The 17,062-nt window shown below is 45.5% G+C and overlaps 1 protein-coding gene across 1 annotated transcript in view; it reads left to right on the top strand.

Annotated features, from left to right (window-relative positions):
• The window catches only part of LOC119975642, a 49,960-nt gene extending 33,385 nt beyond the window's left edge, over positions 1-16,575 (top strand). The window contains exons 6-7 of the mRNA XM_038815423.1: positions 11,348-11,424; positions 13,172-16,575. Of these exons, the coding sequence (XP_038671351.1) occupies positions 11,348-11,424; positions 13,172-16,454 (3,360 nt within the window). The 3' untranslated portion in view covers positions 16,455-16,575. The remainder of the gene's footprint in view (positions 1-11,347; positions 11,425-13,171) is intronic.
• The last annotated feature ends 487 nt before the right edge of the window (positions 16,576-17,062 follow it).

Below are 17,062 nucleotides of genomic sequence, written 5' to 3'. Positions count from 1 at the left end.
AATTTCATGCCCTGCAGGGGGCTGGCAGGGACCTGGAATGAATATTGCAGCTTTAGCTGCGGATACGGGACTTCCGGTTCGGAGTCTACGCATGCACACGAGCCTCAACCCCCGCACAGTTAATCACCGGCTGCCAAGAAGGGCCTTCCTGGTCTCCGATTCACCCGCCCTCAACCAGGGCGGCCTCACACTGCCAGCATTCTGATCGGCAATAGGTGGTTAGTTCCACGCCGTCGGGTACTCGGCCGGTCGGGTGAGAAGGATTGCTGGGCGGGCCTCTGCCGTGGCCCCCGTGGCAGCGCGGCATACTCCGCGGTCACGCCGGTTTTCGGGGCCCGGAGAATCGCCGGAGAGCACCAGGCCCGGTCACGGTGTGAAAGTAGATTCTCCGCCCCCACGGAGGCCATGATTGCGGCACCGGGCTGCGGAGAATCCAACCCATAGTCTCCAAATCGGAGCATCCAGCCCCCTACCTCTGAGAATCATTTCCAACAATTTCACTATCACTGACGCTCACTGGCCTATAATTACCCGGATTATCCTTGCAACCCTTCTTAAATAATGGTACAGCATTGGATATCCTCCAATCCTCTGTGATCTCACCTGTGGCCAACGAGGACACAAAGATTTCTGTCAGATGCCCAGCGATTTCACCTCTTGTCTCACTCAGTATTCTGGGATAGATGCCATCTGGCCCTGGGAATTTTTTAATGCTTTTTAACACACCTACCACTTCCTTCCGCATAATAATAACCTGTTCTAAAGTGTTTACACATCCCTCGGAGATACCACTAATCAACGTGTTCCTCTCCTTTGTGAGTTCCGATGTAAAAGATTCATTAAGGACTTCACCTACTTCCTCTGGTTCTGCATATAATTTCCCTCCTTTGTCCTTGAGTGGACCAACTTTTTCTCTACCTACCCTCTTGTTCCTAATATACATATAAAATGGCTTGGGATTCTCCTTAAGGGTTCTGCCAAGGACATTTTGTGATCCTTTTTGCCCTCCTACCTCCCTGCTGGAGCTCTTTTCTATTTTCCTTGTATTCCTCAAGTGCTTTCTCTGTTTTTAGTTGCCTGTACCTCACATATGCATCCTTTTTTCTGAACTGACAGAAATACCATCCAAAAGATCTTGGTGCCTACACAAATATTAATGGCACACGGTCAGCAAAATAAACCATACACCACCAGCTGCGTTATGTCCCTCTGATTAGAATGTCAGATTATTACTGCCGTTGTCGGGTTTTGTTTCAGCAAAATGTGTTTGAACATTTGGACAAATACGTTTCCCTCCAATTCCCTGTTGGATTACTGGTGATTATTCTTATGACAGCTAGTGGGTAGTGGGCCGTCAATTACAGCCCCACTTTTCCCGGAGTCCCAACTCAACTGAATCAACCAATAATTCTTAGAAACAAAATCCCGATGTCTTTGACCCTTGGCTGCCCATTAATTACAGTCACCTGGTTTGAAAATGTAAACATTGGTGCAGTGGTTAGCACTCCTGCCTCACGGCGCTGATGACCCGGATTTGATCCCAGCCCCGGGTCACTGTTTGCATGGAGTTTGCACATTCTCCCCATGTCTGCGTGGGTCTCACCCCCACAACCCAATTATGTGCAGGTTACGTGGACTGGCCACGTTAAATTGTAAAATACAATTTTTAAAAATGTAAACACAATTACTCTTAATTTTTAATAAGGATTATAATTAAATATGCAGAAAATACTGGTTAACTAATATATAATTCCCAATTCTCCACTTTAACTTGCTTCCCCCTCTACAAACCCAGAAGACAAACAAACACAGAGGGAGAGGAGGGGTGAAAATCATAAGTAAAAGGAAAAATAGTCTTTGTTTCAGGTGGTTGTTTCTAGCACCTTACTCCTCCTCAAACTTTTTACTGTAGATTTCTCCAGGTCTCTGTGATTAATGCTGAAATATAGCCCTCACAACCTTTCTAGAGAGTGAGAGAGAGCAAGCCCTTGTCTTTATTTGCAGCCTGTAAATATTTCCCTGTGGATTCATTCATTCAGGTTATCTGCAGCTTCAGAAATACAGTACTCACAACCTTTCTGGAGTGAGATAAATAGAGAGAGAGAGCAGGTCCTTGTCTTTGTGTTTCTAAGACTCAACTGCTCCCTGAGGTATCTGAGAATTATTCTGGGATCCAATCACTACTTGTTACTATGCAGAGTACAGCCTTTTCGCCAATTCATTGGCCACCAGCCAATTAATCAAACCAAGTCCCACCCCATCTCTCTCTCTCTGGTGCTGAAATGTCTGACGTCTCCTGTTCAAACTAGCAACAACTTTCAGAGTGTTTTCTTTTGTAACTTCTGAATTCCTCACTCCTCTCTGCAGTTTAATTTAAAGACGCGCATCCACTATTCATCCCTGGATCAAAAATAATAACAGCAAAATAAAAGAAAGGATAACAAAAGAGAATAAACAGAAAGGATACTTACACTATCTTGCATTTAATGAATGCCCCTTGATCTGACTTCAAATGCAAGTGGAAAAATCTTCTCTGTGTTTACTTTCTCAAAGCCTTTCATAATCTCGATGGCCTCCGTCATGGCATCCCTCCACCTTCACTTTGCTGCAGAAAGTAGCCGCAGTCAGTTCATTATTTTCTCTCAGTTCTGGGGTCAACCATGTAAATCATTCTTTACATTTTATTTAGCAGTTCCTACTCACCTCTCAGATCATTCTTGCTCGTTGTGTTCTCTCTTAAATTGGCTGTTTATGGTGGTTAATATGGTCATCTTCCTTAAATCTTATTACGTCGCCAGGTATCTTTCGATACCGCCACAAGGTTCGAATCCGAATACTGATCAAAGACTCGATACAACAGTTAGTAAGTTCGAAATCAATGCTCATTTATTTACACACACATTCAAATATACTCATGTACAAAACTCTACCAACTAATCTATCACTACTACTAAAGCCTATACTTAGCTTCAGGCGCCCACTCAGTCAGAGGAACAATGGCCGTTGTCCGGTTCTGAGGCTGCTGGGGTCGAGCTGGTACAGAATAGTAGCTAGAAGCGTCTGTCTCGTAGCGTGCGTTGACTTTGGACTTACTTGTTCTGGTGCAGCTGCTAGGCAGGTCTCTCCTCGCTGAGAGCCAAGGCCAGGAGAGCTATTCTCTCTTGGGGGCTTCTTCTTATAGACATAGATATAGAACATAGAACAGTACAGCACAGAACAGGCCCTTCGGCCCTCGATGTTGTGCCGAGCAATGATCACCCTACTCAAACCCACGTATCCACCCTATACCCGTAACCCAACAACCTTAACCTTACTTTTTAGGACTCTATGGGCAATTTAGCATGGCCAATCCACCTAACCCACACATCGTTGGACTGTGGGAGGAAACCGGAGCACCCGGAGGAAACCCATGCACACATGGGGAGGACGTGCAGACTCCGCACAGACAGTGACCCAGCCGGGAATCGAACCTGGGACCCTGGAGCTGTGAAGCATTTATGCTAACCACCATGCTGCCCCAAAAGGAGCTTTGCGCGCTTTTGGGTGGGCCTTGAACTTGGTCCCAATTAATTGGACCGTATCTTGATCATTGGTATCGATTTCCTCCAATAAAGGGTCCTAGGTGGCCGTTGGCCTGCTTTGTTCTAGTCTCCTCTGGCTTAGTGTCTGCTTTAGTATCGTTTACCTAAATGTTACTCTTTTGTCCCCGGAGATGGCTCATTAATATGGTAATGGCTTTGCAGTATCGGTCTTATCTGGGAGCTACAGCTCCAATCAACAGACAAACCTTGCACCTGCTTGCTTTCTCAGCATTGTTTGTTTTCCCAGCATTCTTTGCAAAGTGTTCACGGGGCGTGGCCTCCCCAGGTATCTACACTGTGAATCAATTTGAGTATTTGCTCTGGCTGAGCCTGGGATCAGCCAACCTTGTCACTCAGTCTGAAACCCAGAGCCAGGGTTCCTCCAGATGACATTATCTCCTGGAATTACAACACAATTGGACTGATGGGTCCTGCCTTGTCTTTGTTTATTGAACTACTATATAAACAGACCAGAAATAATACATAATTTAACCCTCTGTCCAAATTTAGAGAAAAGAAAACACAATGGTAATACTGATCAACCAAGCACCAACCTCTTGCCCACAGATGAAGGTCAAGAACACCATCTCATGGGAACTATGTTTAAGCTATAAGTGTTGTCCTTTCCCGTGACACCTACATGATGAGAATGAATAATAAACTGTAGCAAAATGGTGTTGTTAAAGATACAAAACAAATCCTGGATATTAAACTCATTAGTTATGAATGTTTAACATGAAACCCCAAAGCTGGACGACCTGACTGTTCTCAGTGTGACGTTGCCAAACATCACAGCATAGCTTCTACATGCCAATCTTGGGAGCTTTGATCTTCCATCAAGGTTTTATTATTTAAAATCATTAGAGAGGAAGAATTTGATAAGTTTGTACACCTGAGAGAATGTTTTCTCTCGTGGGGAAGCCCAGAACTGGGGACACGTTTCTCTGAGTTGAGAGAGATGAGGAGGAATTTATTCTCCCAGAGAGGCATTTGTCTTTAGAATTGAATATGTTCAAGGTTGAGTTGGATAGTTTTTGGATCCACAAAGGTGTCGTGGGTGATGGGGGGTTGGTGGAAAAGATAACGCCACAATCAGATCAGCCATGATCTCATTGAATAGCAGACCAGATCTGAGTGGCCTAAATGAGCTCCTATTTCTTATGATCTAATGATTTTATGGTTCTGTGGTTCATGCACCCAGTTGTAAGGTGCAACTAATGATGTATATGATTAGACTAACTTGTGATATCTTTAATTGCCAAAGTGTTTATCAAGCTAAGCTGTGGGGCTGCATATGCTGTAAATGAAGTAAACAACCTTATCAAAAGATTTCAGACTTGTTTTGCGCTGTTATTTTCAGTGCTGACAGTAATTTATGACAAGTCTGCCTGAATCACCTTTTGCAGACACTTCTCACTAACAAGGCACGTCCCATTGAGCAGTTGGTCAGTAAGTGGGCTCACGAGCAGTTGGAAGAGATATCATCTGTGTGAAACACAGTCAGAGTGAGTATATTTGGGAATTTGAGGAAAGTGAGAATTTGTTGGGGAAGGGAAGGAGGTGCTCTTTGGCTTCTCTGCTTTCTAACTTGTTCATCTTCAGAGAGTTGTCTAACCCTGCTGCATGAGTAGAGGCTACGTGAGAGAGAGCTAATTGGTAGGTAGTGGGTAAGTTGTTTTCTCTATTTTAAAACTATGTTTTTTATTTTTCATTCAATATTTATTAAAATTTCAGAGAAAATATTACACTAAAGTTTATTTTGATGTTGACAAAAGGGAACATAACGATTGAGGGTCACAGTGAGAACAGAACACATGGCTTCTGAGCTGCCAAATGTATTACAGCTGTAACAGACACAAGAGAAAAGGAGCTCAACATAAAGGGAAGGGAACAGTTGTGAATAAGGTACGAGGTAAGTTACTTATTTAGACATGACATTGAGATAAATTATTAGTTACAATTACATTACAGCCAAAATTATCTTGTACATTTTATTTATAAATGTTTTTTATTGGGTTTTTGAACAAGGTATAATTACCGTTACGTACACAAGATAAGAAACATATGTATATATATATATATATACACACATATATAGAAGAGAAGGGCACACCCGAACATACCAAAGAGAAGAAAATAATACATAGTAAAAAAAAAAGAAATACCACAAAAAAATGAAATAGAATAACTGGTAGGGTATTGTGCACCAGCTCAACAGCGGCAGCTCTGTACACCTGGCAAAATTATTTACACCACGTAAGTAGGCGACTGTTGTTGGGGGATGGGGAGGCAAATATACATTTGGGTGCCGGGGAGGTAATTACAGTGTGCGATACTTGGCTGTGTGTCGTGTTGTTGTCGCCTGCTTCTCCCGGACGGATCTCTCTGCCGTCTCGCGCTCACCTCCGCTTCTGCTGCTCCTCCCGTCCTCTGTCTTTATTTTTCTCGTTCCCCGCTCCTGGAGATGTCATGCACGTTTTGGTATCCCGTGCCTTTCTTCCGGCTCCCATTTCCCTGCCCCTCCCCCCCACCCACCTCGCTGGTTCTCCTCTCTTGTCCCCCCCCCCCCCCCCCCCCCCCCCACGGTTCGTCTTTCTTTCCTCAGGTTTAGCTGTCTCCTTCCGCCCCCCGCCCTCCCCGTGGTTCACCTTTCTTTCCTCAGGTTTAGCTGTCCCCCCCCCCCCCCCCCCACCCCACCCCACCCCACCCCCTCTCCCTCCCTCCCGGTCTATCTCTCCCTTTCATGCCTTGGCTACTTTCCCCTGAATCTTGATTACTTTCCCCTGATTTATCACTACCTGGCTATTCTTCCTCTTGCTCGTTGGCCACAAACAGGTGCCGGAACAATCGTGTGAATGTCTCCCATGTTCTGTGGAAGCCGTCGTCTGACCCTCAGATGGCGAATTTAATTTTCTCCATTTGGAGAGATTTCGAGAGGTCGGACAGCCAGTCTGCAGCTCTGGGCGGTGCTGCTGATCGCCAGCCAAACAGGATTCTACGGCGGGCGATCAGGGAGGCAAAGGCAAGGGTGTCCGCCTTCCTCCCTAGGAATAGATCTGGCTGGTCTGAGACCCCGAAGACCGCCACTATCGGGCATGGCTCCACCCTCACCCCCACCATTTTGAACATTGCCTCAAAGAAGGCTGTCCAGTACTCCACACGTCTGGAGCAAGTCCAGAAATTGTTAAAACTATGTTAAGGAAAGGCCAGAGTTCTAGCATTTTAAAACATAACTTAAATAATTTTTTAATTGGCATAAATTTAAGCTAAGAGTCTTGCAACTAAAAGTATGACTGGGGAGCTCAGTCCCCTGTTTTGCACAACCTGCAATATGTGGGAATTCTTAGTCACTGCTTGCAGACTGAATGACCATATTTTGAGGGAGTACCACCAGTCTGACCAGCCTGATAGCCACCTTTTGGACCTTGAGCGTTGACTGGAGGCACATCTGCAACGTTGAGAGGTTTGCGGACAGCACATTTTGAGACGTGGTCAACCCGCAGCTTAAGGATATGCAGTGAATGAGGGAATGGATGCCCACCAGTCAGAAGAAGGGGGCGGGTACATAGTCAAGAAAGCACCAGATGCCTCTCATGGACTGTTTTCCTGTGTTCAAAAATGGTGAGAGTGACAGTTCCTCTGGGGAATGCAGCCAGAGCCAAGCACAGCACTGTGGGTGTCTCAGCTGCACAATGAGGGAGGAGTAAGAGTGGAAGAGTGATAATGGTCAGAGACTCAATAGTGAGGGGTGCAAACAGGGATTCCTGCAACTATAGACGTGACTCCAGGATGGTATGTTTCCTCTCTGGTGCCAGGGTCAAGGCTGATACTGAATGGTGGCAGGGCATTCTGAAGGGGGAGGGTGAACAGTCAGAGGTCATAGTTCACATTGGTACTGTCGACATAGTTAAAAACGGGGATTAGGTCCTGCAACAAAACTTTAGGGAGCTAGGTAGCGATTGGAAAGCAGCACCTCAGTGGTTGCAATCCCTGGATTGCTCCTCTTGCCACATGGTAATTGGTACAGGAATAGGAGAATAGAGCAGATGAATGCGTGGCTGAAGAGATGGAGCAGAAGGAAGGGTTTCAGCTTTCTGGATCACTGGGTCTGTTTCAGGGTAAGGTAGGACCTGTACAAGTCGGACAAGTCACACGTGAAACAGAATGGACCAACGTCCTTGTGGGGCATTTAATTAATTTAGTATTGGGAATGGATTAGGGAGTGGACAGTGATGCACAGCCAAATATAGAAGAAAAACCAAGTCCGTGTGGATGACAAAGCGAAGATGGACATGTTAAGGCACAAGGAGGTATGGCAAGGCTGGATGGCATTTATTTTAATCCAAGGCACACTGTGCAATCGAGAGCACTGGCCAAACACTGACTGACCTGGGCCAGGCCCTGAGGTACATGACCGTGGTGCAGAGCAAAATGACTCACTTGCTGAGGGGCGTGACCCCCAATCTCTGTACTACATAGCCTTGGGCAGCACGGTAGCATTGTGGATAGCACAATTGCTTCACAGCTACAGGGTCCCAGGTACGATTCCAGCTTGGGTCACTGTGCGGAGTCTGCACATCCTCCCCGTGTGTGCGTGGGTTTCCTCAATGTGCTCCGGTTTCCTCACACAGTCCAAAGATGTGCAGGTTAGGTGGATTGGCCATGATAAATTGCCCTTAGTGTCCAAAATTGCCCTTAGTGTTGGGTGGGGTTACTTGGTTATGGGGATAGGGTGGAGGTGTTGACCTTGGGTATGGTGCTCTTTCCAGGAGCCGGTGCAGACTCGATGGGCCGAATAGCCTCCTTCTGCACTGTAAATTCTATCTATGAAACATAGCTGAGGTCATCGAGACTCTGGTTGAGATGAGAGCGGGTCTCCAGGACTGACAGTGTCAGGTGATGGTGGAGCCTACGGAGCTCACTCCAGCCTCACCGCCTTCCCTCCCTCCGGCCTCACCTCAGTCCCATGGATTAGCCTGGGGGCCGTCGACCCCATGAGGGAGGAGGAAGTGATGGAGGCCGTGCCACTGTCTCCCACAGATGACGTGCTGGAACACCTCAATGCTTCTGAATCTCCCCCCCACCTGACACTGGCACATCTCATGGGCAGTGGGCAGAACAAGCTGGCACTTCCTCACCTGTGACACCCGAATGTTGGCAGGGCTCAGCCAGGACCTCCAGAGGATTGCTGACAAATGCACCTGAGGTCAGAGGGTGAGATACACAGTAGCCTGCCTCCATGCCTGAAGGCCGGTGTGTAGATCAGTGGGCAAGAAGTACCATGAGAGAGAGAGAGCAGCTGGAGCAGGAAAGTTTCTGTGGTGTGACACAGGTGAAGATGGCGGAGGGCAAGCAGGGATCGCTGTCAACCCAGTGCTCAATGGAGCAGCTGGTGGAGTTTTGAAAAAACAAATTTACTAAGATATGGTAGCACAGTGGTTAGCACAGTTTCTTCAGAGCTCCAGGGACCCAGGTTTGATTCCCAGCTTGGGTCACTGTCTGTGCGGAGTCTGCATGTTCTCCCCATGTGTGTGTGGGTTTCCTCTGGGTGCTCCGGTTTCCTCCCATAGTCCAAGGATGTGGAGATTAGGTAGATTGGCCAGGCTAAAATTGCCCTTAGTATCCAAAAAGGTAAGGTGCATTGCTGGATTACGGGAATCAGGTGAAGGTGTGAGCTTAAGTAGGGTGCTCTTTCCAAGGGCCGGTGCAGACTCGATGGGCCAAATGGCCAATTCCGCATCGTAAATTTTATGATTCTATGGGCCTGGGCTTGCAAAATCCTACTGTCCTAGCTAGAGACAATTCACACCTCTTTAACCTGTGATTATCCCTCTCTCCAGTTGCTCCATCTGGACCTGTAAAGACTTAATTACCTGCAAAGCATAGCTAGCACCCTCCATACCAGGCAACATCCTGGTGAACCTCCTCTGCACCCTCTCTAAAGCATCCACATCCGTCTGGTAATGTGGCGACCAGAACTGCACGCAGCATTCCAAATGTGGCTGAACCAAAGTCCTATACAACTGTAACATGACCTGCCGACTCTTGTACTCAATACCCTGTCCGATGAAGGCAAGCATGCTGTATGTCTTCTTGACGACTCTATTGACCTGCGTTGCCACCTTCAGGGTACAATACCTAACCTCCCAGATCTCTCTGTACATCAATTTTCCCCAGGACTCTTCCATTGACCATATAGTCCGCTCTTGAATTAGATCTTCCAAAATGCATCACCTCGCATTTGCCTGGATTGAACTCCATCTGCCATTTTATTGCACAGCTCTCCAATCTATCTATATTTTGCTGTATTCTCTGACAGTCCTCCTCGCTTTTTGCAACTCCACCAATCTTAGTATCATTTGCAAACTTGCTCATCAGACCACCTATACCTTCGTCCAGATCATTTATGTATATCACAAACAACAGTGGTCCGAGCACGGATCCCTGTGGAACACGACTAGTCACCTTTCTCCATTTTGAGACACTCCCTTCCACCACTACTCTCTGTCTCCTGTTGCCCAGCCAGTTCTTTATCCATCTATCTTGTACACCCTGAACCCCATACGACTTCACTTTTTCCATCAACCTGCCATGGGAAACTTTATGAAAAGCCTTACTGAAGTCCATGTACATGACATCTACAGCCCTTCCCTCATCAATTCACTTTGTCACTTCCTCAAAGAATTCTATTAGGTTTGTAAGACATGACCTTACCCGCACAAAACCATGCTGCCGATCACCAATAAGTCTATTTTCTTACAAATGTGAATAGATCCCATCCCTCAGTATCTTCTCCAACAGTTTGCCTACCACTGACATCAAACTCACCGGTCTATAATTCCCTGGATTATCCCTGCTACCCTTCTTAAACAAAGGGACAACATTAGCACTTCTCCAGTCGTCCAGGACCTCACCCGTGCTCAAGGATGCTGCAAAGATATCTGTTAAGGCCTCAGCTATTTCATCCCTCGTTTCCCTCAGTAACCTGGGATAGATCCCATCCGGTCCTGGGGACTTGTCCACCTTAATGTCCCCCTTCCTTATGCCAACATGACCTAGAGTATTTAAACATCCATTCCTAGCCTCAACATCCGTCATGTCCCTCTCCTTGGTGAATACCGATGGAAAGTACTCATTAAGATTCTCACTCATTTCCTCTGACTCCATGCATAAATTCCCCATTTTGTCTTTGAGTGGGCAAATCCTTTCTCTAGTTACTCTCTTGCTCCTTATAAATGAATTAAAGGCTTTGGGATTTTCCTTAACCCTGTTAACCAAAGGTATTTCATGACCCCTTTTAGCCCACTGTATTGCGCGTTTGAGATTTGTCCTACTTTCCTGATATTCCTCCAAAGCTTCATCAGTTTTGAGTCGCCTCGATCTTATGTCTGCTTCCTTTTTCATCTTAGCTAGTCTCACAATTCCACCCGGCATCCATGGTTCCCTAACCTTGCCATTTCTATCCCTCATTTTCACATGGACATATCTGTCCTGCACTCGAATCAACTTTTCCTTAAAAGACTCCCACATTTCAAATGTGGATTTACCCTAAAACAGCTTCTCCCAATCCACATTCCCTAGCTCCTGCCGAATTTTGTCATACAAAGTATGATTCTGTGAGGCTCATGCTTAACTCGGTCAGCGAGATCGTTCCCTTAACTTTGGCACGAGTCCCCAGGATCGACAGTGCTGGTCTGCCGTTGTTGTTTCCGGTGCCTGATTCCACGCTGGGTGATCCGTCCGGTTTCCTTTCTCTTTTTTTTTAGTTGTTGGAGCGGCTGAGTATAACTGAGTGGCTTGCCAGCCCATTTCAGACGACATTTCTGTGGGTCTGGCGTCACATGTAAGGTAGTCCAGATAAAGGTGGCAGATGTCCTTCCCTAAAGCGCAAAAGAGAACCATGTTGGTTTTTATGCCAATCGACAATGGTTTCACAGTTTTTAAATTTCAGATATTGTATTAAGTTTAAATTTCACCACCTGCCGTGGTGGGATTCGAACCCAGGTCCCCAGATCATTAGCCTGGGTCACTGAATTACTAGTCCAGTGACAATACCACTATGCCACTGCTTAGGAGCTTAAGCACAAGTGGGAGGAGGAGCTGGGAGGGGACGTGCGTGCCGGGATGTGGGTCGAGGCTCAGCAACCATGGCGCCCGGTCCCCGTTTGCACTTGCTTCAGCCTGAACAAATTATAACCTGTAGAAATTAATTGCAACAGCGACCTTTGTAGTCAATTGTTTCTTTTTTAAGTCTTGCATGGGAAGTGGGCATCGCTGGCTTGGCCAGCATTTATTCACAATCCCAAATTACCCGTGGTGGTGATCTTCATTCTTGAACCTGCGTTTAGTTTTCTATCCCGGTCTGAAATTAATAAGATTATATTCAGAAAACATAAAAATATAACAATGCCGTTGGATGTCAAGAGGAAATGGTCATTATTGACACTGCATGTTACTTATCACCCCAAGTCTGACTGGTTCCACACTGCTATGTGCAGATGTAGGTTTCTTCAGTATCTGAGGAGTTGTGAATAGAACTGAACACTGTTCAATTATTGGCAAACCTCTGTTTAAACGGTGCTGATGGGGGGAGGGCCCTTTTTGTGGCTGAATGCATGATCAGCTCTACATGTTTAAGGGCAGGTGTCAGCTGGGGTGCTAAATGCAAAATAACATTGCTAATAGCATATCTGCATTACACGTTGACTGGTTTTGCTTGCGTGTCCAATGTGGTTGCCTTTTTGGTAACAACACTGTAATAGTGGGCAATTTGAGCCAAAGTTTGCAGTCCAAAGCTGGCAAGTCTTTTCAAATAATCATGTATGGCATTACTTACTACTTAAACTTGATAGAAATCTGGGGCAGGAGTCTCTGATCCTGAGGCTAAGTGTTGACGCTGTTGGAAACGCCGTTGTGTTTCTTGGCGCCGTCAAAACGGCCCCAGGATCAGCAAATCTGACCCCTGCAGGGATCCAGCAAGATTCACGCCACTCCAGCTGCTGATCCGGCTGTGGAATGGGCGCCGGTGGATGCGCGCATGCGCAGTGTGTCCATTGTCCGCACCGGCCCCGACCCAACATGGCGCAGGGGTACAGGCACTGCACGGAAGAAAGGAGGCCGGGAGACAAAGAGGACCGCCTGTCGATCGGTGAGTCCCGATTGCAGGCCAGGCCACATCGGAGGCCCAACCCCCGAGGTCGGACCCCACGCCCCCCCCTCCCCCCACACCTGACCCTTCAAAGCCGAGCTCCTGCCGGCTCAGAGCAGGATAGAACGGCATCGGCGGGAATCAAGGTTTTTTCTATACGGCCACGTGGCACATCCGGGCTGGAGACTCGCTAGGGGGCCACATAGAAAGGCCCCCGACCGGCGCCGCGCCGACCACACCAGCCCCAATGCCGCCGATTCTCCGCTCGGGGAGACGTGGTGCGATTCGCGTGCCCCCCCCCCGCCGATTCTCTGACCTGGCGGGGGTCGAAGAATCCTGTCCCGATTTACGTCTTAAATAATGCTTCATTCAATTAGCAGTTTGGTCTTTCAATCCAAAGTATTTATTCTCTAAATATTCTTTTCATCATTTTGTTTTACAGGAAAATGACTTGCACACATTTCTTGGCCTTGCTATTTGTTGCACAGTTGGGTGGTTTTGTCATTTCCACTTCTGACTGTGAGTTTAAAGAAGAAACTTTGTTCTGTACCAGCACAATGACAGAAATTCCAGCGATTATACCATCCAATACAACTCGAATTACGATTTTCCAAACTAACATTTCTGCAATAAGACAAGGAGACTTTCAAATTTATCCTGCATCACTGACAGAGCTTGTATTTCTGAGTAATCCAATAAGTACAATACAAATTGGGGCTCTGGATGCTCTCACTAATCTCATACATCTTGAGGTAACAAAAAGTTTATTGAAAAGATTGAGTGTAGGAATTTTTGACAAACTTGGCCACCTGAATATTCTTTATCTGTCTGATAACAAGATCAATAACTTAGAGAATGGATTATTTGATAAACTTTCCAATTTAACTGACATGCGGTTGTTTGGTAATCAAATAAAGACCCTTCCTGATCAGATATTTGACAAACTTATGCACCTTAAAAGACTGCACTTGGCAATAAATCAGATAAGCAATCTTTCTCGGGAAGTATTTGCAAAACTTTCCGAACTCAAAGTCCTCAGACTTTACCAAAATCAGATTACTGACCTCCCCGAAGGTATTTTTGATAATCTCCCAGAATTAACAGAGCTTTCTTTGGGAAATAACAACATAACACATCTCCCAACGAGAATTTTTTCCAAACTCCTTAAATTAGAGAAATTATATTTGGAGAACAACAACATCACAGAGCTTCCATTTGGATTTTTCCATAATTTGACAAAAATAACAAAATTGAGGCTGTATTCTAACATGCTCGCAAGTCTTCCTGCCAGTTTATTTGGATCAATGCCTGGTCTCACTGAACTTTCATTGACTGAAAACAGACTCACCACTATTCCTGATGATGTGTTCAATACTCTGCCTAATCTGAAAAAACTGATATTGAGCAAGAACAAGATTACTCATCTCACAAAGGGAGCTTTCAATGGACTTAAGAAATTGAGTGATCTTCAATTGCAAGAAAACGATCTGACTACCTTAGAAAAAGACATTTTTAAACATGTGCCCCAGTTGAAAAGGCTTAATCTTGCTAACAACCTATTATCTAATATACCTAATGGAACGTTTGATAATTTGATGTCTCTGATTTCAAGTGGACTCAATCTGAAGGATAACCCTTTCGTATGTGACTGTCAATTATTGTATCTCAAAAATTGGATGAAGTCTAATAAGATTAAAGTGAAATCATCTTCTGAGGTTAAATGTCACCATCCTGGTGATCCCACTGGACAGGTTATTGAGAATTTAGGAGAAGATGAATTAATCTGCTTAACCACAACTGAGAAAAGCACAACAGCAGAAGGTTCAACTTCTACCCCGACCGTGTTGACATCTGCTGCTGTTAGCACAGTTATAACACGGCAGTCTACTACTCCACAAATTTCAACTTTGGGGACTATCAAATCAATTGCATTCCCCACAATTATAACAGAATTGACAACAGAACAGCTCAGCACCACAGAAATTTCAACTTCTACAATGTTCATTTGGGGGTCCACTCCGATTTCCACAACAACAACAGGGATAACAACAGAGCATATCATCACTCCAGTGGCTTCAACTTCACCCATGACCACGTCAACAACTCTTCCTAGAATTACAACTGAATTCACAACAAAACCACCAACTACCACAGATATCTCAACTCCGATTGTGACTACACCATTCACGACTCCAAGTACAACAAGGACAACAGAACCACCAACTACCACAGGCATTTCAACTCCGATTGTGACTACACCATTCTCAACACCAAGTACAACAAGGACGACAAAATTACCAACTACATCTGACATTTCAACTCCGATTGTGACTACACCATTCTCAACACCAAGTACAACAAGGACAACAGAATTACCAACTACCACAGATATCTCAACTCCGATTGTGAGTACACCATTCTCAACACCAGGCACAACAATGACAACAGAACTACCAACTACCACAGATATCTCAACTCCGATTGTGACTACAACATTCTCAACACCAGGCACAACAATGACAACAGAACTACCAACTACCACAGATATCTCAACTCCGATTGTGAGTACACCATTCTCAACACCAGGCACAACAATGACAACAGAATTACCAACTACCACAGATATCTCACCTCCGATTGTGAGTACACCATTCTCAACACCAGGCACAACAATGACAACAGAATTACCAACTACCACAGATATCTCAACTCCGATTGTGACTACATCATTCTCAACACCAGGCACAACAATGACAACAGAACTACCAACTACCACAGATATCTCAACTCCGATTGTGAGTACACCATTCTCAACACCAGGCACAACAATGACAACAGAACTACCAACTACCACAGTCATCTCAACTCCGATTGTGACTACACCATTCTCAACACCAAGTACAATAATGACAACAGAATTACCAACTACCACAGATATCTCAACTCCGATTGTGACTACACCATTCTCAACACCAGGCACAACAATGACAACAGAACTACCAACTACCACAGATATCTCAACTCCGATTGTGACTACACCATTCATGACTCCAAGTACGACAAGGACAACAGACCCAACTACCACAGATATTTCAACTCCGATTGTGACTACACCATTCATGACTCCAAATACAACAAGGACAACAGGACACACCACTACTCCAGAATTTTCAACTTCTGCTGTAGAAATCCTGAGTACACCATCGACAAAGATTTTTACAACTCCCACCGTAACATCCAAGCAATCGTTAATTTTTGTGCTTCGTACACCTTGGTCATACACAATGCCCTGGACCTCATCACTGGATGCACAAGAAATGGAATCACCCGCCAATGCTATTATAACATATTACCCTACATTAGTTCCACAGGATGACACATCTACGACTTTCATTCCAATGACTCTTACTACATACCCTCCAGAAAGATCAACTGACTATGAATCAATGCAGGCAAGAATCACCTCAAGTTCAGTTTTCAGTTTGCGGCCTGCCTGGACATCTAGTGTGGAAAATAAAATCCCAACACCTTCTGCAATAGAAGGATTGGTTAGCTATGGAAGAGGAAATTGCAAGTTAATTGCACAGTTATATCTAATACTACTACTGCTCCAAATATTCTTCACAACAATTCTGCTGTGGTATGTATGCAGCATATACTGTTCCCTTTGCAATGGAATGAAAAATAATCTCCAAATTAAATTAATCAGATTTTCAAAAAGATAATAACAAAACAGATTATTTAATAATCTTTAAATTTCTTTTCATTTTTTTCCATTACAAACTTGGGGTTCAAACTCTTCCATCAGACAACAAGCTCTCTTTTATTTTACTGAAAAAAAAACAAGTTTGCTTTTCTTAATATTTTGGGGAATAAGGTGAAAGTATGGGGCTGGATTCTGCGATTTAGCGGCTCAGTGCCGGCTGAAACAGAGAATTTGCAGGCGTTTCACGATGCCAAAATCAACGTCGAACTCTCACCGATTCCGGGACCGTTGAGGGGTTAGCAGTGGCACATGGTGAAACCTCCGGCTCCCGTGCCAAAAACAGCCAGAGAATGGCCGGGTCCCTGGTCGAGCATAAGCACGGCAACCTGCAGTGGTACAATGCAGTACAACATGGCGGCAGCCGTGCGGGGACCCGACCCATCATCTGCGACCCCACAAGATAACCCCTGGCCACCCGCCACCAGTCCCCCCAGCCCTCGAGGAAGCTGCCCCAGCCAACGGCATGGATCCTGGCCGAGTAAGGTGGCGCTGGACACAGTCTGAAGCCGGCACACTTGGTTCCCGACCGCTCAGACCACACGTCAACCATGTGGTCGGGAACTCGGC

This window comes from Scyliorhinus canicula, chromosome 13 (assembly GCF_902713615.1).
Source record: "Scyliorhinus canicula chromosome 13, sScyCan1.1, whole genome shotgun sequence".
Lineage (NCBI taxonomy): Eukaryota > Metazoa > Chordata > Chondrichthyes > Carcharhiniformes > Scyliorhinidae > Scyliorhinus > Scyliorhinus canicula.
This window is presented reverse-complemented; position numbering and strand designations above follow the sequence as displayed.